The 22,241-nt window shown below is 45.5% G+C and overlaps 1 protein-coding gene across 2 annotated transcripts; it reads right to left on the reverse strand.

Moving 5' to 3' along the window:
- Positions 1–101: 101 nt before the first annotated feature.
- PHYH (phytanoyl-CoA 2-hydroxylase) lies at positions 102–13,219 on the reverse strand. 2 transcript variants are annotated; one of them, XM_054399464.1, is made up of 9 exons: positions 13,076–13,219; positions 9,999–10,054; positions 8,770–8,880; positions 8,496–8,661; positions 7,753–7,834; positions 5,932–6,113; positions 5,058–5,207; positions 3,079–3,210; positions 102–1,093 (listed from the first exon to the last, which is right to left on the reverse strand). In XM_054399464.1, exons 1-9 carry the CDS (start codon positions 13,160–13,162, stop codon positions 1,040–1,042), a joined length of 1,020 nt encoding a protein of 339 aa, XP_054255439.1. In that variant the 5' UTR covers positions 13,163–13,219; the 3' UTR covers positions 102–1,039. The 2 variants fall into 2 exon arrangements, with proteins under 2 accessions (XP_054255439.1, XP_054255438.1); XM_054399463.1 differs by having other exon boundaries at positions 13,070–13,219.
- Positions 13,220–22,241: the final 9,022 nt, after the last annotated feature.

Here is a 22,241-nt window from a genome sequence, read left to right on the forward strand (position 1 = left end):
GGAGCTGGGGATCACTGTTTTGCACTGGGGTATTCAATGACACACCCAGCACCAGAATCTCTGAACAGCAGATATTATACAGCACAGCCACTGAATGCAGTTTTGCTCTGATTTAATGTGGATTTTACAAAAAAAGATTCTGAAATCAAAAGAATCTTTCAGAAACCAAGGAAAAACATTGTGAAAGGCAAGAGGATTATTCCAGTTCAGGTCACTCTGTCCTGCCACCAATGCATCCCAAGGAGCATCCCACCACCTCCCTGACCTGGCAGCACCAAAAGGCTCCCTTTTCCAGACCTGCCAGGCTCAGGGGAGGACTTTTTCACTTCACAGAACCCTGGATCAACTGGCTCAAGGCCAATGGGAGGCTGATTTGTTGGCCCAGCAGCTCCCAACCCTGCCAGCCATGTATTTCACTTGTGCCATGCTGCTTGGTAAAATACGATACCATGCCATGTCACGTTTGAGGAACTCTACTAGTGACCATGTTCCAGCCCATCAGTCCCTTTTTCATATCTCAGTGGTTGCTACTTTGCCTTTATCCAGCTCCTTACACCACTGATTCTGCTAGTACCAATATATTCATCCTCTCAGCTGTATTAACTTCCCTGCTTCTATGAAACTCTGATTAATTTGATTTCTTTTGCACAGAAAAAGAAGTTGGAAACATTAAAAACCACACCCTTACATGAATTCTTGCATAAAATCTTGTTAAGGTAGTATTGTTCCAAAGATAGGTCATGAGGAACTTTTAAAAAGAACAAAAACATGACGAAAGTGAACATGTTCTTTCAAGACCTTCCTTCTTCAATTGTCTAAGATAAACACAGCAAACCTCTCTTGTTCTAGGCTAGATTGTCTTTGACGTACACCAGCTGTTCAATCTCAATGCAACTATTTTATATTAGCATAAAATGATTTTGCAGTGCAGCATTTGGCTAAGTTACCAATACAGAGGTCAACAAAACGCAGGGTCTGTGCTCTCCAGAGAAGCTCATTCTCAGGCAGGTGTTTTGCATCCCACTCATCAGAGGTTGTTCTACAGGTTAATCCTTTCCCCTTGCACAAGCCGTGCTCGGAAGTTCCAAATATCCTTCAAAACAAAAATGGGACAAAAGAAAAGCTTTGAGGGCCAGCAAAAAAGATGAGCAGCTTACAGAGTTTCCAGCTTTCATTGAGTGCTGTTTCAAATCCTGAACATCAAGAACAAAAATACAGCCCAAGTTAAGGAGAGGTACAACCTCCACCCCTAGATTGTTTGCAGGTGTTAACACAGATGGTGAGATGCCCGTGGTTCAGTTCCGGAAGAGGGCAGAAGGCAAAACATGAGCAGCACAGAGAACTCTGCCCTTGATAATTTGTGTGCACAGTGCCTACCACAAGGTGTACTTTTGGATGATCAGAAAAGTTCACCATCTGACTGCACTTTGCACAGAATGGCTTAGGTTGGAAGGGATCATCTACTCCATCCTCCCCACCATGGGCAGGGACACCTCTCAACTAGACTCGGCTGCTCAAAGCCTCGTCCAACCTGGCCTTGAACAGCCCCAGGGAGGAGGCATCCACAGCCTCCCTGGGCAACCTATTCCAGAGTCTCACTACCCTTATACTGAAGAACTTCTAAGATCCAGTCTAAAAGTACTTTCCATCAGCTTAAAGACACCCTTATGGAAAGTCCCTCTCCAGCCTTCCTGTAGGATCTTTTCAAGTAGTGGAAGGCAGCTATAAAGTCTCACCAGACTCTTCTCTAAGCTGAGCAGCCTTGTGCAGCAGAAACCAGCAGCAAGCATTTACCCAGTCATCAGGTGCAGGGCAGGCATTACTGCAGATTGTAAAGCAGAGAAGACAGCTACTGTATGCTTCATGGAGCTAAGTCTAAGGCAAGCTCCTACTTCAGTTGCCCTTTGTGGGGATTACTTAGTTGTTATCATTAGTCTTTGAAGATGAAATATAAAAGCTGGGCACTCCAACTCTGGTTAAAAAAATGCTTACAACTACATGAAAACAGAAGCTCATCTGAGGCTTCTATGGCTACAACCTCTTTTCCACTCAGAATGAGGAGAGAGCCTCACTATGCTTTGGATTTCACTGTGTACCTAAATAACTCCAGGAATCAAAAGTCAAGCAAGCTGAAGCTTTTACAGGCAACAGGTAAGATCAAGCTTGCAAAGCACTGCTGGGAAAAAAAAAATCCCCCCCCCCCCCGACGTGAAAAAATCCTGTCCTCCAGAATGTCTTGGATATTTTAATAGCTGTAAAAGATACAATTTAAAATCAAAATTGCTGCCTACTACACCTAGGCTTTAAAGCAATTGATGCGGGATTATATTTAAACAAACAAACAAAAAACCAGTCTCCTCTTGCAGTCATACGTGGCTCTTTGAAAAGGAAAATCCACCTGCATTTAGGAGGGAAAACTGTGGGCATACAAACTGTGGAGGAGCACTGAATGTGTTGCACCTTATACTTCTGAATTAGGGGAAGAGAGGACCACATCTTCCTGTTCACATTGTGCAATCCAAACACAACTGCAAAAAGCTCTGGTTCAGACACACTCCCCACAACAAACTGAACTGCGAACAGCAAAGCTTGCACACACTTCACCCTGTTCCTGCCTTGCCACATTAGCCCTCTCCACTGCTACCCAGTCTGTACCCCCTTGAGTGGTGTGAAGTGCACATGAACAGAGCTGATCCACCAAGACAGCAGAATCTGTGGCTCCTCCTCACTTATGCTACAACACCAACCACAAAATGAGGTGTTTATCTAATCTGCACCAGCTCAGCTAGCAGTGGAAGGGATCACAGCATGTTCACAAGACACACTTTGACAAACAAAGCTGGAGGAGGAACCTCTAGAGCTCAACGGATAAGAAAGAACTTTCCAGCATAGCAAGAAGCAGCCTTAAGAGCAAAATGCCTTCAAGAGGCCTGCTGGTCATGTTCTGAGTATCTGCTTGGCAGAGCTTGATCTGCTGAACTGAGCACAACTAAAAGCACAAATCTGTCAGGAGAGAAACTTAGGACAGAAAACTTAGCTGGACTGTCATAAGAAACATACCGCTCCACATGGTCTTACCATGAGTTTCACAGAAGTGGTGTCATATTTCTTTTGCACCATTTCAATCAATTCTTTTTCCAGGTGCTCCTGGGTCGTGTTCTTGACATCAATGTAGTAGCACTCCGAGCTGGCAAAGTGACAGCTTATACTCTGTATGAGGAAACAGGACATCACTTGCTACCATTACAAGTGAAACAACATCTTGTATATCCCAGACCGTGGACACTCCACCCCTTCCTTACAGATCAGTTAAGTCCTTCCTTCTTTTCACTCCAGCTCTCCTGAGAATGTCCCCTTGTTTAAATACTCCTCCTAGAGAAACACTCTTGCTTGCTGATGTGCTCCTCTTCCTTCACTCCTCTCCCAAACACTCCCAAAGGTGGAACTGTACTACTTGATTTCAGAGTATCAGATGGCAGAGTGGGAAAGTCAGGGCTGGAGCAGACCTCTGTGCTCAGTAAAAGTTCTTACTTTCTTCACCCAGGCAGTCTTATCAAATCACTCATTTTGTGATTGGTTCTTGCTTAAGCAGAGTCTAGAGGAAATAAATAGAAATGTCTCACAGGAAAAAGCTGTTGTCTCACAAGCTGTGCCAGCTGCAACGAGATTATACCAGCTCACAAAGGGTGCTGGACCATAATCTGGCTTAGAGAGCTTCATAACATTCACTGATTTACCCCAAAGGCAGACAAATGCTGGGATTTGGCACAGTTAGAGAAAGCTCTTGTGTTTCTGTGGGATATTAAACTCAACTATTATTCCACTAACCAGGCAAGAGCCAGCAGATGAGACTCCCAGTACTTGTCCCCTCTGCTGTCAGGACTGGAGGAGGAAGGAATTCCATACCAGTTAATGCTACTGGGGCTGGAAGAACGAGCCAGATAGTAATTGACGGAGGCAAAACAAAATAAAAATAGACCAGCCTGTGTTGCAGTGCAAGAGGAGAAATCTCTGCACTGCTATTAGTGGCTACACTGGACGCTACAGTTCCCTCACATGCCTGGGTGAATGCACTGCTGAGAAAGGATCAGGTCTCCAAAGGAGGCCACCTTTACCTGTTTCAGTTAAGTCATCATGATGTAAAACAAACAGATGATGTGTAGTCAGATCTTCAATAGACAAAACAGCCATATTGGCATATAAATAAATATTATTTATTGGATGATGGGGGCTCCTGCTATCCAGAGATTGGATACCAAGCTGAAGGGGAGCTACCGGAAAAGCAAGTGCAGCCAGCCAGACTTCAAACATAAGATGCAGTATTTAATTTCTACTGCTGCTCTGTTTTTCTCAAGCAGCCCCACAGCACAGAATCATAGAATTGATTTAGCTAGAAAAGACCTCTGCGATCACTGAGTCCAACCATCAAGCTAAGATCACCACGATCATTAAACCATGTTCCCATATGCCACGTCCACATGTTTCTTGAAAACCTCCAAGAACAGTGACTCCACCCCCTCACTGGGTAACCTATTCCAATGCCTGACCACTTTTTACATAAAGACTTTTTTTCATAATATCCAATCTAAACCTCCCCTGGCACAATTTCAGGCCATTTCCTCTCATCCTATCACCTGATACTAGAGAAAAGAGATTGACCCCCACCTCACTCCAACCTCCTTTCAGGTAGTTGTAGACAGCAATGAGGTGTCCCCTCATCCTCCTCTTCTGCAGGCTAAACAATCCCAATTCCCTCAGCTGCTCCTCACCAGACCTGTTCTCCAGACCCCACACCAGATTTGTTGCCCTTTTCTGGACACACTCCAGCACCTCAATGTATTTCTTGTAGTGAGGAGCCCAAGTCAGGGGCATGCTCTTCTCCCAAAAGACAGAGATGTTAATTAAACAATAATCAATTAAATAAATGAGTGCAAAAGTATGTACGGAAGCTAAAAACTTATTTAAAAGTTCATCCAGATAGTCATGAGCTTGCAACGGGGAGGAACAGTTTGATCTGTTTCAAAAAAATCAAGAATATCAGAAGGGAGGTTTCCTACCTTTCGGAAGCCTGATGTCTTGTTTATCCCAGAACCATGAATGAGAAGGGGATGGAAGAACACTGTGTCTCCCTTCTCCATGACAAGGTGAACCTTGGGAATCGTCTCATCCTCATCAAGCAGCCCATGGAAAAGTTTGTTGGTTTTACCCTAGAAAAAAAGTCTTGAGTAGAAATCACTTGGATAAAAGTAGAGCAAATGCCAGTTCCCAGCGTGAGGGACAGCTGCTGAATCGCTCCCCTCTGGACTGGGCAGCGTGTTCAGTATGTTCAGATAAAAGCCTGCCCACTTGCCTACAAGTCTTCCCACTTCAAGCCTCAGGAACAGAAAAAAATATTTTTTCTATTTTCTGAAGCTGGACTCAATCAAGAACATTCCTCTGCTGGAGAGAAAAGAGCACTGGGGAATCCCACAAGTATGGCCTGATGCCACCACTGGAGCCCAGCCTTCTGCTCCCAGTATAACCACCACCAATGGCAGGCCAGGTAAGGAAACATCCATTCTTAAGAAAAAGACACTGCCTGATATTTCATCTCATTCAGTGCTTACTACCCAACTTCTCTTGAAGACAGTACACGTGCTCACCAGGCCAGAACAACCTGACAGGTCAGAGTCCTCAGACTTGGCAAGGACAGGGGAAAATGGTTAGATGTGTTTATGATGTTATGCCACGAAGGTGGGAACAGAGCCAAATCTAGCCAGGTTACATGGAGCAAGAGCAACCAAAACAATAAGTCAGTGTTCACATAAAGAGAAAACCCAACACCAGAAACCTCAGCTATGACCTGTGTACCATCCCTTCATGGCGAGCCCTCCCCAGCCAAAATGTGGTTCCCTCATGCATGCCTATTCCAAGCCCCTCATGATGCTCTACCTCCCACTTTGGATAGTCATGAGGCTTCAGGGTCTCCTTGTGTGTCCCAGGCTGCACAACCAGGCACCCGTTGCTCTCGTCAGCCCTCTCCATAGCAGTCCAGGAGCACACAATGAGGTCCGCAGGCCGGAACGGGAAATAGTGCAAGTCCTGATGCATTGGGTGGAGAAAGGTCTGCTTATCTGCAACACATGTTCAAAACCATCAACCTCATTAAACATGACACAGGGTTTTCCTTCCCCTTAAACCACTGCACTTGTTGTACCATGTCTTAGGAGCTGCTGCTTGCCACTGGACAGACTTTAGATACTCAGTATATGCTCCAGCCCACTACTGCATTGGAAGACAAATGGGTTAGCTTATACTCCATCCCAAGATGGACCAAAAAACACAGTGGAGGCTCTTGGGTCAGCAACGGCATGAGGGGACAGTGAATGCCAGCAGCTGGTTAGCTGTGCAGTCCCACACAAGACTCCTATTGCTGGCCTTCACCATCAACAAACCCCTGCCAAGTTTTCACCTCTCTCTTTCGCTGCTCTTCAGTTTTGTGAACTTTAACCAGCAGAGTGTTGCACAAATCTGTCCCAGCACAAACTTTGACACAGCCACGCTGTAGTCACTTGATCTACTGTTGTGTTGCAAGCAGAATCAACCCTATCTGTGTTGTACCCAACGTGTTTATTTGGCCTGCTTTAAAAAAAAAAAAAAATCATCACAATTTATGAACTGCAGCCTCCTCAGCACTCTTAGCCTTCACCTTAGACGCTTTTTTTCCATGAACTCTAAACAAAAATATGTATTTCTGACATTTTTTTTATTACTTCTTTTTCCACCATGGAAACGCAAACATCACCCACACCAAACCAGCCACTTTTTATGATTTACAAGGGTTTTTTTGCCATTCAGTATGCTCCTCAAATCAATACATTTAGGGTGTTTCCACTTGCCTCATTTGCCATATTGTTTAGACTTTGGGGAACCTCAAAAACTCTCCTGAGATCTGCATCTCTCCTACAGTACTCCTAAGAAGTATTGAATCTCCATTAAAGTCGAACCTGCAAACATGGAGTAGCTTCCCATTTCTTGTCCATTATTGGTTTGGTTCTACTTTAAAAATGGTTTCCTACTGAATTCCCAAACAGAATGGTACAGCTTTCTGTGGAGTAGTTAAGATGACAAGTGGAGACAACCAGAACAAACTCAGTATTTTAATAGCTCCATGTACTACCTATCTGCTCAGGAGCTGCACACCTCAGAATAAGAAACACAGTTCAGGTTCCAACTTTGCTAAACCAAAACAGCTTCAACACATGTGAAAAGCTGAGCTTAAAAAGCACCTCCTCTTTAAAACCCTGAGCCTCTAACCAAGTGTAGCTGGCTGAATAGGGAGCTTACTTGCCTGCTTGGAACATATGGGTGCTGCAGCCAAGACAGCCACCATCTTTAGCAAACAAGCTTCCACTGAATGTCGAAAAACAAGAAATGTGAACTCACTAAGCCAAGGTGACAAACAACAACAAGCTATTACCAAAGTAGCCTCCTAAATTTTCACAGCTGTTCTGTACAGTAAGGGTGGTAAGACACTAGAACAGGTTGCCCAGTGAGGTTATGGATGCCCCCTTTCTGGAAGTTCAAGGCCAGGTTGGATGGGGCCTTGGGCAACCTGGTCTAGTGGAAGGTGTCACTGTCCATGGCAGGAGCATTGGAACTATATGGTCTTTAAGGCCCCTTCCAACCCAACCCATTCTATGTTTCTAAGTTTGGTTCTGGCCAGATGGACAGCATACACACAACAGTTTCTCTTATCCAAGTTTTCCTTACCAGAATCTGGAAGTTTATTTATCAGCATGGTGTGCATTGCCATGATGTTTGGCCCTGTGAAGCACTCAACGTATTTGAGGATCTACAGGGAAGAAAGCATTAGAAAAAATACTAGAAAGACAAGAGGAAAGATTGCTGAAGAAGCACTGGGACCTGGATGCTTGGCTCAGGACTAGGGCAGAGCAGGACATTGGGATGGAAGGATGTAGGACAGGTGGTGAGATCTGGCACGGCACACACAGGCATGGTGGCAGGAAGCCAAGATGGGAGATGGTGCAGCAGGCTGCTGGGTGGGGTTGGAAAGATTGGGACGTCCTAATTTCACAAGGCTATGGCTCTCTGCCACAGCATGAATATTGACTACAAACCTGGGCATGCCCAGAGAGCAGATGCTTTGCCTGGGTAGAAGATATTCAAAAAATACTGCTCAACTGTCCTGTCATCCTGGCATGGTTTGGGATAGTTGTATTCCTGATTGTCTCCACACCACAACAGCAGAGGAGCAGTGCTTTAAATCTTCTGCCCTGACCATCATCCATCCCATGTTCATGCAGAACACTTAAAAATGGCTTTGTACTCCTTCCTTGCATATGTACTTACAGGAGTGCAACACAGGGGCTCTAAGGGATAAAGGACACAGCTTCAGCAGAACCAAAGCAAGCTTCTTTGCACTAGCATTAAAACATAGATACACTCTATACAGACTCTTCCACCACCCTCTTCTTTTTTGTTGTTTATCTCACCTCTGGCAGAGTACAGTATCTGAACAGCTCTTTGTCTTCCTGGAAGTCCTGCACTTTATTAACAGCTTTTTCAGACTGACCATACTGGGATCTCAGTGACTCATTTTTCATAATCATAGCTCCCGGTGGCTTCACCTCTCTTCTACAGATCCTCAAAAACTCCTCCCTGCAAAGCAGAGAGAAGACCTATGTTGAGAGAGTCCAGCTACCCAGAGCTTCCTCAGGATGCTGCTGCTCACAGGGCCCTCCAGCACTTTAGGCAAGTGCCCCATACCTGAAGCGCTCAATGTCTTCATCAGAAACAAGCTTCTTAATGAGCAGATACCCATTGTCTTCATAGAACTGCCTTTGTTCCTCGGTGAGGACATCATTGTCCAGGGTGTAGCTGCGACACAAAGAAGAAACATATTAGTTAGGCTGGGCAGAACAATTGGAGCTGCATCAGTGAGACCTGGCAGGAAGAGAAGGGTGTCAGCGGCTGCGGGGGAGAATCAGTGAGAAACCCTCACCGCTTGCATGTCCACCTCAGCTCTGAAGGCATGCAGCATTTCACGTCTCAGCTAAGCCACCACAGTGTCCATGGCTGTGAACCATTTCTGCCCACAACCATCCATTACTTCTGTGACAGAACTCAAAGCATCTCTCTCATGCCCTCCCAAAGTGAGAAGTGAGCAGGAAAACCGGGACTGGTCCTCACCAGCTTTAGTCTCAACAGAGACACTGAAGCAGACGCAACAGTCTCTGCAGTGGGGTTATCCCTCAGATTGTTTCAAGGTGCATAGCTAAGCTTTTCTATTAAACCGCAGCTAAACAAAGGGGAATACCCTAGCAAAATGGAAAACTACACAGTATCTAGTGATCAAAAGAGGTAGTTCTTGCCCTTTACTCTGCTCTTCTGAGACCCCCCCTTGAATACCACATCCAGTTCTGATGTCCTCATCATAAGAAAGACACAGCTGGTGGCCTAAGTCCAGAAGAGGGCCACAAAGATGATCCAAGGGCTGGAACACCTCTGCTATGAGATAGACTGAGAGAGCTGGGCTTGTTCAGCCTAGAGAAAACTCTGGGGGCACTTTACATCTGTCTTCCAACATGCGAAGGGATCCTACAGGAAGGCTTGAGAGGGACTTTTCATAAGTTTGTCTTGTGAGAGAAAAAGGGGCAATAGGTTTAAGCTGAGGGAAATCAGGTTTAGACTGGATCTTAGGAAGTTCTTCAGTATGAGGGTGGTGAGACTCTGGAGTAGGTTGCCCAGGGAGGTCGTGGATGCTTCCTCCCTGGGGGTGTTCAAGATCAGTCTGGATGAGGCCTTGAGCAGCCGAGTTGAGTTGATGGGTGTCTCTGCCCATGGTGGGGAGGTTGGAGTAGATGATCTCTAAGGTCCCTTCCAAATTAAGCTGTTCTATGACTGTATGATCAACACATGTGCTAGGGTGGAAAAAAGGACAGAATCCTGCAGGTTATTTCTTTTCTATCTCTGCAAAGAAAGAATAAACAGCTTACCGAAACTGCCGTGGATGAGCAACAGCACTAACTTGGGCTGAAGTACGAACGCTTGTCTGGGATGGAAATTAAGGAATACACACTCACGCAGAATAGAGCAGAAGAACAACCTATACATGTGTCTGGAATCCTACAGCATGGTTCATCTTCAAGATAAGTGCTGTGCTGGACATTCAATTCATGGCCTTGTTTATTTTGCTTCTAAAAAAAATATAATCAATCTTTCCCATCTTCAGAGTAGCACGACTGGCAAAGAAGCATAGAACACCAGTTCAGTACAGCCTTGTCCACACATAGAGAAAATTCAGTACAAAATTCCAGTGAAAATGGGGCTCTTGGCCATTCAGGCTCCTACATGTCCAAACAGTTCATGGAGGTACAAGCACTGGTTAAACTCCCAGCTGTCATGGCCTCCCCAGCACACCTCCATCTTTCAGAACAGGGGGGCAGCAGACAAGTTCACTAAGTGCTGGAGTCCATTTGAACACCTTCCTGCCAGGCTTTGCAACACCTCTTACTGGGTTTGCTTTTACCACCTTGCACTGCTGAAAGTACAAACTGGGGTTGTTTGGATGACTGTAAACAAGAAGTACACAGGCTGGGAAGGAGCTGCCACCTCCAGCAACTCATTTTGGTGAAGACATGGAGTATTAAACATTTCCCTTCCTCTCACACACACCCTTTTAGGAAAAACAAATTCACAGGCATGTTAGCTAACCAAGCAGACAATATAACGCATGTAACCACTGAAATGTAAACACCTTTGGAAAGACCAAATCTCTCATACGCTGATCCTTTTAAGCAACTACAAGAGGAAACTGGGTATGAACAAGATTATGCAAGCATAAACATGGGATGGGAGGAAAATGGCTTCACAGAAGTCTTGAGGAGGACTTGGGGGTATCAGTTGATGATATGAGCCAGCAATGTGTGGTTGAAGCCCAGAAGGCAATTACGTGCTGGGCTGCATCAAAAGCAGTGTGACCAGCACGATGAGGGAGATGATTCTTCCCCCCCATTATGCTGCTCTTGTGAGACCCCACCTCGAGTACTGCATCCGGTTCTGGTGCCCCCAGCACAAGAAAGACATAGAACTGCTGCAGAAGGACCAGAGGAGGGCCATGAAGATATCAGAGGGCTGAGGCACCTTCCCAATGGGGACAGGATGAGAGAGTTGGGGCTGTTCAGCCTGGAGAAGAGAAGGCTCTGGGCAGACTTTAGAGCAGCCTTCCAGAACCTGCAGAGGGCTTACAAGAAAGCCGGGCATGGACTTTTTACAAAGGCTTGTAGTGATAGGATGAGGCAGAATGGTTTAAAATGGAAGTGGGTAGATTTAGACTACATATTAGGAAGAAATTCTTTAAAGAGAGGGTGGTGAGACACTGGAATGGGTTACCCAGAGCAGTTGTGGGTGACCCTGCCCTGGAACTAACTGTTCAAGGCCAGGTGGTTCCAGGGGCCTTGAGCAACCTGGCCTAGTGAAAGGTGCCCCTGTCCATGGCAGGGGAGTCAGAACTAGACGATCTTTAAGATCTCTTCCAACCCAAACCATTCTATGATTCCAAGTTTAATTTTACATAGAGAAGATCAGGATGCTCTCTTTTCCAGGCTAGGAAGGCTGGAAGCCTGGGTGAGCTTATAGAAGGCAATTAACCCCTGGTGCAGAGCTCATTGAGCAGAGAGAGGGGGGTGTACACATCTGCACCCCAGCAGGGCAGTGCAGAGACCTCACAGGCTTCAGAAGGTTGTCACATTTTGTGTCTCTGCCAGTGACTGGTATTGCTATCAAAGCATTTCTCCTTTTGTAAAAGCAGGCATCTCCTGGGAGAAAAAGTGACTGTCCTACGCAAATCACCAATGCGAGAGATTAAAACAGAACCACTGCACTGACACTACATGCATCAAATACATCTGTTCTTATTCAATTCTACCATTTACATTATCCATGCACCTTTTTTTTGCTTTAGTCCAGCTTAGTCACACTTTTGACCAAAGTTCTTTGCAGCAGGATCATTGTAGCTGGATTTAAAACCAAAAGAGCTCATGCAGCACCTCTCCTTATTTACTCTCTTTTCAACCAGGGTGCTTTTCCCAGCATGTATTCCCAGTTTTGTGTTACTACTTGCACCTTTGTCTTATGGCAGTCCAAGTCAACTACTACCTATCTGTCTTCATATTTTTATGTATCTGAAGACTCCTATATCTATCACATCCTCTTCACCAATTTATTATAATTCAAAGGTAACCTGTCAGAATTCAACTCCCACTCAGAATCAGCAACATCTCCAAATATATTTTTTAATTTTTTTTAAAGGAAGATTTACAGCAGCAGCATTACAAATCCTATCAGCAAGCAAACTTCATTTCACTTTTGGGATAGGCCAATGTGGAAACTTCAGTCCTGGTTTCCTTTCCCTGATCTGTCTGGCAGTGTCCAACATTTCCACCTCATTTCCTACTCACAACCCAAACTTTTAAAGCTTTTCCTGCTGCTGTCAGGTCTATACCTCTCAACAAAGTCCGAGACTTGCTGTGCAACTGCTAAGCCTTGCAGCTTATCACCCCTAAACTCAGAAATCTCTAGGAGGACAATTTGCTGCAGGTAACCTCCCTGCTCAGTGCTGGGGCAGCTGTGCCATGCGGGGCTGGCAAGAGCCGGACAGCTCATCAGATGCACATGCCAGCACCCAACAGGTTGCAGGACTGAAGATCAGGGAGAAGCACGAGGCAGCAAAAGGTTTTCAGGGTGGGACGGCTGCTGACCTGCAAACATCAGTCAGGGGAAACGCTGCCCTGGTGCTAATGGGCTGCATGGGGCACGACCCCCCTGCACGTCACGACCCCCCTGCACGTCACCCCCCCTATAACTAGGCCAGAAGGCAGGGACCCTGCCTGTGTGTACCTTCGGGCAGGAAGTCCTTGTGGGGCAAAGCACCGCGGATCCCCTCTATGGCACCCGGGCACCCGCAAGCACCCAGGGCAAAGTTCGCAGGGGTGCAGGAAGAAGAGATCCGACCTCAATGGAGCCAACATCCCGCTCCCCCAGCCCGACCCCTTAGCGGAAAGGATACCGGCACAGGGACTGCTCCCAGCCGTGGGGAGAGGTGCCGGAGGATGGTGTCCAGCCGAGCTGCCGGCCCTAGCCGCTTCCCGACCTGCTCCATCGTGCTGGGGCAGCCTTACGGCTCCGTCCTCAGCCTGACCCCTCACACAGTCGGGAGGAGCCGGGTCCCGCTGGCGTACGATGCTTCCCTCAGCCGCTGCACATGCGCCCGCGGTTGTGCATGCTCAGAGAGGCCGCAGGAACCATGGGCTGGGAGGGTTTGCTGAGGGGAGGGACTGCTGGAGGCTGGGGCGGACGTGAGGGCAGGTCAGCACATGCTTTTGCACGTCCTCCTACTTCCCGTATTTTTGTCCTTCCCTGCCTGCACTCATGAGCTGCCAGGATTTCATCAGCCCTTTGCAGAGAGTAGCACTTGGTATTCGGGCACAGTCCACGGCCAAGGCCAGCACGATATTTTTTATCTCCTGCTTCTGTGGAGGCTGTCGGAGTTTGCGTCATTCCTCCACGAATCAAGCTTGGAGAGATTTTTAAGGCCCCGCCGTCACCTTGATGTGGTGGAAGCATGTTTACCAAGGACCTCATTTGCACTGACAGACCTGGGATGTCTGCAGACTGCATCACAACCACACCTGAGGCAGGGCATTGTTGGGGGTGGACTTTCTGGCCAGCCTTTTGGGACAGCTCCGGTGTTTTTCAGAAAGGGAAGAGAAGGAACAAAAATGAGTTGTAGTGTAGTGCCTGGGGACGTAGGAGAGCAGGGAAGGAAAAAAAAGCCCAAATGGGAAAACCTGAGGTAGAGAGAGGAGAAAAAGCAAACAAAATACAAAAAAACTTTTTGCAAATTGAGGTTGCAAAAAGTAAGTTGCAGAAGTTTGGCATTCTGAAGCTTGAAAGTGGCATATTGAATATACACTGTCCTTAGCATGCCCTCATCTGCCTTAACTAACAGCATGAGTGCATCAAGTGACACATTTGAGAAGAATATTCAGGGACTGAAAACAGCCTCATACCTGAGACCTGCAGCAAAGTTCAGAAGATGATTTGAGTCATATTTGCATACGACCCTCTTGCTCCACCACACTGTAGATCCTCACCCTTTTCTTGCAAAGTGGAGTTCAGGCCCCCTTGCCGTGGTTCAGACTAGCTTATGCCATTGGTGTGACAGCCAGTTTATTCTTCAAGCCCTACTTAGTGAAGCAGATGATGCTGCAAGGTGGGATTCATCACTGACTAAGATGGAGCAGAGAGCTGAGACAGAAGTAAGAGCTCTGAGGAGGGTAAAGGTGGGAGGAAGGCAGTTTGCTGGCTGATTTCTCACTTACTCTCCCAGAAGATGAAGTTGGGGATGTGGATGAGAGAGCCAGGAGAGAAGAGAGGAGAGGTAAATCGAGGGGAACAAACCCAGTAATAAATACATGTAATATTATAAGCTGGATAAGCACCATGAGGATGGGAGGGAAATTATGCTAAGGATTGATATTATTTTGCTATTTATTTGCTAACCCGACAGATCTTCATACCTGTCAGTTTGTTCATGGGCAATCCAGCCAGGCTCTGTACCCAAAGATGCACCATCAAGAGTAAGTCCATGGTTGCTCCAGGCAGTCTCATGATGATAAGCTGTGCACCAAAACTCTGCATTACAGCTACTTTAGGAAGCTTAACTGCATTTTGCAATAGGTTGTCCTGCAATCCAAGGTGACATAGATTGAGCTGTCAATATACTAAGCTTCATATTAGTGCTACAGATAAACAGAAGTCATAGCATGGATAGGACGTGCTTCTGAACTTAAACCTGTATCCTAAAAGCTGATTATCTTTAAAACTCAGTGGCAAAATTCCCAGGGACTTAAGTAAAGATGTAGCAGAGCAGGTTTATGTGCTCCATTTGTGGCAGCTGCTTGGACCAGGCTGCATTCCTGTCGATAGCTCTTGTGGTAAGTGGTTCCATGTATGCTTGCTGGAGTCACTGCCTTTGGGAGCTATGACAAAACACAGGCTGCTGTGTTCCCACAAAAGTGGGACAGACAAGGTTAGAAACCCAGAAAAAAAAAAAAACCTCTCTCAAAACAATTTTGTGAAGTCAGAGAGGCAAGTGTACAGGCACTGTGAAGGACAACTAACAAGCAGCACTGACATTATGAAGCTGTTAATTGTCAATAAAATCAGACCTTAGACTCCTGAACTACATAGGAAACCCCTTACTCAAAGGTAAACAGAAAGGTAATAAAAGTCCCTCCAATCAAATTCAAGTGAGGGGTATTGAAAGGGGAACCTCAATAAATCTTCTGTTTTAAAATTCAGGCAACAGTCCCATTGCAAAGTTAGAGTAAAACAATACTACACATGCCAGTTCTGACACAGGCCTGTTTGCAATGTAGATACTTCTTCCACTAGTGTGTGTTTGACAGCATCTTATGCAAAAGATGTTTTTCATACCTGAAAAAAAAAGTACTTAATGAGTCTGCTGTCTTGATTTTGGTGTTTGAAAACTAAGATGCTTTTATACCTGCATAATACACACGTACATAGGTATTTATACACATTTTTATACAAGAGGGACTCCAACCCTTAATTTCTCTGTGCATTGAATACAATTATTCCTTTTTTTAGAATCATAGAATTACTTTGGTTGGAAAAGACCTTTAAGATCATCAAAAGTCCAACCATTAAGCCAGCACTACCAAGCCACCAGTAAACCATGGCCGTAAGCACCATTGACATGTCTTTTCAAAACCACCAGGGATGGTGACTCAATGCTTCCCCTGGGCAGCCTGTTCCAGGGCTTGACAACCCTTCTGGTGAAGAATTTTTTCCTAATACCCAAGCTAAATCCCCTGGTGCAACTTGAGGCCGTTTCCTCTTGTCCTATTGCTTGTTGCTTGGGAGAAGAGACTGAGACTGCACTACAACCTCCTTTCAGTTAGCTCTAGAGAGTGGAGGAGGTCTCCTCTGAGCCTCCTTATCTCCAGGCTAAACACCCTGTTCCCTCAGGCACTCCTCATAAGACTTGTTCTCTAGACTTTTCACCAGTTTCATTGCCCTTCTCTGGACACGCTTCAGCACCTTAATATCCTTGTAATGAGAGGTCCAAAACTGAACACAGTACTCAAGGTGTGGCTTCACCAGTGCTGCATACGGGGGCACAATCACTTACTAACTCCTGCTGGCCACACTATTTCTGACACAAGCCAGGATGCTGTTGGCCTTCTTGGCCACCTGGGTACACTGCTGGTTCATGTTCACCCCTAGGTACTTTTCAGCTGGGCAGCCTTCCAACCACTCTGGCCCAAGGCTGTAGCACTGCATGGGGTTGTTGTGACCCAAGTGCTTTGCTTCTCTGGTGATCTTGGTAACACCACCAGAAACACCCAGTAATAGTGTCTTGTGCAGTAACTCCCACATCACTGGACCACCCTGTTGTATAACTCCTCAAAATTATTCAGGACTCTGTGCCAAGATGGATGCAGTGGAGTGGGTGGTTGAGGTGACTGTCCTTCATTTGTACCCTGACTAATAGTGTCCTCAATCAAACCTTAATACAAGAGACTGATCTCAGTTGTTGCTGGCACCACTCTGGGCTGCAGCACTGAGAACCATGCAGTGGCATCAATAGCATGACAGCTGGTTGATGCTATAGCCACGCACTCTATAAACAGAACTGAGTGGACACATGAAAAACCCTGTCCTTTGCATCTTCATCTGATTTTCATAGAAAATCCCAAACACCCAAAGTAGTCCTGAGTGAATAGTTTTCAAATTCATTGCTACTAATTCACTGAAGTACACACTGAATCTCATGAACTTCAGAAAAGAAAGGAAGGAGAGATTTTCTTCATTAAGAAAACTGATGATGGAATTCATCTTGCTAAAATTAATGGCATTTAAGAGAGGATGTTCTTTGCAAAGTATTTTCACAGCTGTATCTGTCACTTTCCTGAACTGTATAGAACATATTTATACAGCTGCTTTGCATTTGGCTTTTAGTTTTAATGTTTTCTGTTCATTAAATCACAAAACTAATCCAAGCTAAATGATTGAGATTTCTCCCACAGTACAGGAATGCTCCTAAAGCACAGTGTTATAATTTAATAAGCATCTCAACTGACTATTAAAATCCACATTATGATCAGAACTTTAATTCCAAAGATGAGATCTTCTGAAAGCTTCATTTACTGTGGTGGGAAGTGGCAGCTGCTCCAGCTCAGCAAAATTAGCTTTTTTAACTTAGATGCCAGGGAAAACAGATGTAGATGAGACAATAACAAGAAAAACAACACAATCCACCACCACCACGCAGCTTCATTTCTCATCACCAGAAGATTCAAAACGGGCTTCTACAGATACATCAGTAGCAAAAAGGAAGCAAGGGAAAACGTGAACCCAATAGAGAACGTAACGGGTGGACATATTGACAAAGTACATGGAGAAGGTGAATGTCTCGAATCTTCTGCTTTGGACTTTGCTGGCATGGTCTGTTCTCTGCTTCCCTGTGCTGAGCACTGGGGGCTGGGGCCACAGGGCATCACCCATGCTGCAGATTTAGCTGGAGACCACTGAAGCAGATTGGGTATTTTCAAGCCCACGGGACCATGTGGAATTTATTCATTGGAGCCAACATAACTTCAAAGCTGCCGTCTCTCCCAGTGGCAAGAGAGTTTCCCAATGAGTGGAAAAAGGCAAATGTCATACCTATTTTCACCAAGGGGAAGAAAAAGGATCTAGGGACCTTAGTCTCTAAAACTATTATGGATTCAACTCTCCTGGATTTGCTGTGTCCATCCATGTACGCTAAGGACAAGATGATTTGGAACAGCCACCACAGATTTACCAAAGGAATATTGGGCCTGGCCAACATCCTCACCTTCCACAGGCTTTGCAGACTGGAGTAGGGCAGTGTGCAGCCTCCACCTTGACTTTAGGAAGGAACTGCCTCCTGGGACAAGCAGACTGCAATACAGGTGGAAACAGGGTGAACTGCCAGGCTCAAAGCATTGGGATCAACAGTATGAGGTGCAGTTGATCCTGACCACTGGAGGGCAGGGGTGCCACTGAGAAGGACCCCCCAGACAGATTGGCAGGAACCCCTGGAAGTACAGCGGAGTGCTGTACCTGGCATGGAGTAACCCTGTGCTGAGGGACAAGTTGGATCCTGCCTGCCTGCAAAGCTGTTTTTCAGGAAAGGACTCAACAGACAGATGGAATGTGAGCTGTGCACACTTGCAATGGAGAGCTGACTGCAGGCTGGGCTGTGTTGGCAAGAATGCAGGGTCAAGGGAAGTCGTTCTTCCCCTTTGTTAGGCACTTTGTGAGATTACATCCAGACACTGTGTCTGGTTCTGAGCTTCCCAGCACAGATACTGACATCCTGGACTGAGTTATGTGGAGAATCACTAAAATGAGGGGGCTGAAGCACATGGTGCACAAGGAAATGCTGAGAAAATAGCTCAGCTTGAAGAAGGGAAGGCTCCAGGGAGATCCTACAGCTGTCTGTAAGTACCTAATGGGGGAAGAAAGAGAAGGCAGCCAAACTCTTCCAGAAAGTTTACAGCAAAACTGAGACAAGAGGCACAAACTGCAGGAAGAAAAATTCCTACTAAAGACAAAATTCTGCAGAATATGGATGACCAAACACAGAAATGGGGTGCAAAGAGACTGAAATTTCAGTCCTTGGAGATACTCAAAACCTGGCTGCACACAGCTCTCAGCAACTTAAAGTGACCTCAGGGTTGTCCCTGCTATGTAGCAGGAGAGTGCAAAATGTGTTCCAAACCAAATTATCCTGCAAGTTAGCTACGGTGGAAGGAGCACCCCCCACTGACCTACTACAATAGGGAACACGTATCTGAACACAGACCCAGTATTAACTTAGAAGTATCAGAACCATTTTTCTGCTGTTACTGTTTGCCCCTCTCTGAAGGCTGGAGATGTGGGGCAACAGCTTTTTCATGCCTTAAAAAGCCAACAACAGCAAGCAAAAGCACAAACCAGCTGGAATATCAGCATTAGCTTAAGGACGTGTTGGGAGACAGAAGGAAAGATGTGGTGCCATCTGGAGATGGAACCAGGTTCAGCCTGTGCTGAAGTGCTTTAAACTCCTGCTGCTAGAAGCAGAGCATGCCAGACTGAAGCTAGTTTAGACACACTTGGAGGAAATCCTCCATGTAGAGGACACATGGTGTGTGGAGAGACAAATGGTATAGCATTGCCTATGAATGTCAAGCTTTGGGCAACCCCTATCCACCTACTGAGCACTGCAGCCTGGCCTCTCCAGCATGAGAACCAGTCTCAGGACTACAGCTGTCCCCGAGTTCTGAGCTGTGGCTGCTCACTCACTCCTAGACACCAATGCCTTCAGAAGTACCCAAGACAGATGGATCCACCATAGCCGGCTCTGAGCACCAAGAGCTTAAAAAATTTGAGCTCTTCCTTCATGATTGGCTCTTGCAATGCCAGCTGACCTCAGCAGTTAGTAAGCTGACACAGGGCTCCTTTACAGAGGCCCTGCAGCTCCTCAAAAGGCTCTCCTCCTCCCTCATAAGCACCCTACCTGGGATAAAGGCTGGGATATCCTGTTAACCTCTCCTCAATTCGAGCACCACCCAGAGGTTGCCAATCACATCTTGTGATCAAAATGCAGATGTACACCCAAAAAGGTGATTCTACCCAACTGTACATGATACATTTCAGTGAAAAATCAGTGCAGTAGTGAGTAGTGGCCATTGTACCCACCTGCTCCCCCCACAGTCACTGAGGCTGCCCTATCCCTGGCAACAGTCGTATCAGTTTTCATATCTCCGAAGTGGAATAGGGTCAGTCCTGAATTTCTAGCAACAAGAAAGCAAAATAATAACCTAACCCCCCCCCCAAATGAAAATGTTCTGACTTCATATACGGCCAGAGATAGGTAATTTCAAGAGTGTTACTTTTCCCAGATGCAGGGGGAAAGCAAAAGACTGAGTAAACCAACATATTAAAGAGAGATACCAGCTCTCCAATATATGCTGCTGATCAAGTGTATTGATGAGGCTAATGAATATCCCAATTATTAAATCTGTTATTTTTAATCTCCACTCTTCTCACAACATGAGTGTTCTACAAGCAGCCTTCTCATACAGGCCGAGGGGTAGAAGCTGGTACACACAAAGGCACTTGTGTATGCAAATTAAAGTACATTACATTTGTATAGACAGACACAGCTAGCAACAACTCTTTGTTTGTCATTGCTTTCTGATGCCAATATCTCCAAAAACCTTGTTTAAAAGGTGCTCTTTAAGTGTATTGCTTGAAGATTCATGAGTTGGGACTTGCTACCCTCCCTAAAGCTTCATCTACAATCTCTTATTTAGGAAAATAAGTCATAAAACTTCTTACACAAATCACTGCACTCCTTAACTGATGCGGTGATGTTAACAGAGAACTTCCCAAGTCAATAATCACCCACTCAGCACTTTGGGATGTAAATTTTGGCCATCAGGAAACACCAGGAGAGGCTCTGACCATCAGTTTACCAGTGAGGGATTCTGCTTGTAGCTGGCTTCAGCAGCTGTACAGGGAACTTTTCCTCTCAAAGTCCAGTTGAAAACAGTCCTCGCCATAAAAGGCTGGTAAGATGCTTGTGGATTTTAACTCACCTTGCTGGCTAAGCAGCCTTCCTCTGCACACGCTTCCCGTTGGAGGTGAACCTTCTACCACCACTCAAGGCACATCTAGGGAAGAGGAAGTGTTGGTTTCACACCTGCCTGATGAACTAATCAACATAACAAGTGGGAAAACAAACAAGCAAGCACCAAAACAGTGAGCAACCTGAGCAACCTGCTCAGGTTGAACTTCATACAATCTAGCACCATCTTAAGACACAACAGATCTTTGTAGCAAGTACTGTCATACAGAAGTACTCAAATGCTTTGCACACCTGATCTAGTTCAGGAGTTTCTCATCCAATAAAATAACCTATGTAGTGACAGTCTTTGTCATGACCATAAAGAAGGTGAACATCAGCCAACTGCAGTTTATCGGGGTACAGGAGAAACTTCAAACAGCAAGAATAAAAAAGGGAATTAAATCACTATTTTTTGTACAGACAATGTTTTTTGAGGCTTTATTTTCAGAATTGCTGTAAGAGACCTAATAAATGTTTTATTTCCCCCGCCCCAAGCAAAGTCAAAAAACTCAGTTACCGCTCTGAGGTTTTGTGGTGAACATACAACTTGCAGACTTCTCCAGGAGTGAGAGGTTCTGTGTAGTTCAGGCTACTCCAAAGGAGGGAAGGAAAAAAAAAAAAAAAAATCAAACCCCAAAGTCTAGCTTTGCAAAAGTGCCTGTTGAAAACACTACTGAATGGAAAAAAGATGAGCCAAGTTTTGCCAGAGGTGTCAGCAGAAGCAAGACTGGAAATCTAACCTGGGGTGAGGCACATGACTGGTTCATCTCTATTGACTCATTTTTCACAGACAGAAGCCCTCTTAATTCTTGCTGGCAGCAGTAATTATTATCCACGTTTTCCTTCTTCCTGGTCTGGATATTAAGGAGTGAATTCCATAACCTGGGAAAAGCTTAAGAGCTGGTTGAATGAAGAGTGCTCAGTCCCACTCAGCAGAATGCCATGATGTGCTGGGTAGAGCAGTGAGCCAGGAGAGCAGCTTACTGTGCCATCAGAGAAAAGAGAGGTTCCAGCACCTATTCCACAGGAGCACAGACCTGAACCCTCCTTGAGCTTACAGCAGGCACAGCCAGGAGAACTTGAGCAGCAAACAATTCAAAAACACTGCGTACTTTGTGAATGAAGTGGATCATACATGTGGAAATAACCTACTTGCTCCCAGGTTTGGCAGTCAGGTGGAGATATTCTAGATTACCACTGGACATCACAGCGTGTAGAACTGATCAAAGGAGTAGTAACAACCATAAATACAATTACACTTGCAAAAAAATAAAATCTTCTTTCCAGTTTGTAATTCAGCTAGGAATCAAAAAAAGTTCATGCACTTCTACAAGAGCAATAAAAAAAAATTAAATATTTATTTTTGAATAACAAGCTGAAGTCCAAGCTGCAATGTTGGCAAATGTAGATTTTAAACACATCACAAAAGCGTGCAGAAAAATGTATTTGAGCAAAGAATAAAATAATACTAAGAGTTATACTAAACAGCAGCTGATTTTAAAGAAACAAAAAGGGC

The sequence above is a fragment of the Indicator indicator genome, chromosome 3 (genome assembly GCF_027791375.1).
Source record: "Indicator indicator isolate 239-I01 chromosome 3, UM_Iind_1.1, whole genome shotgun sequence".
Taxonomy (NCBI): domain Eukaryota; kingdom Metazoa; phylum Chordata; class Aves; order Piciformes; family Indicatoridae; genus Indicator; species Indicator indicator.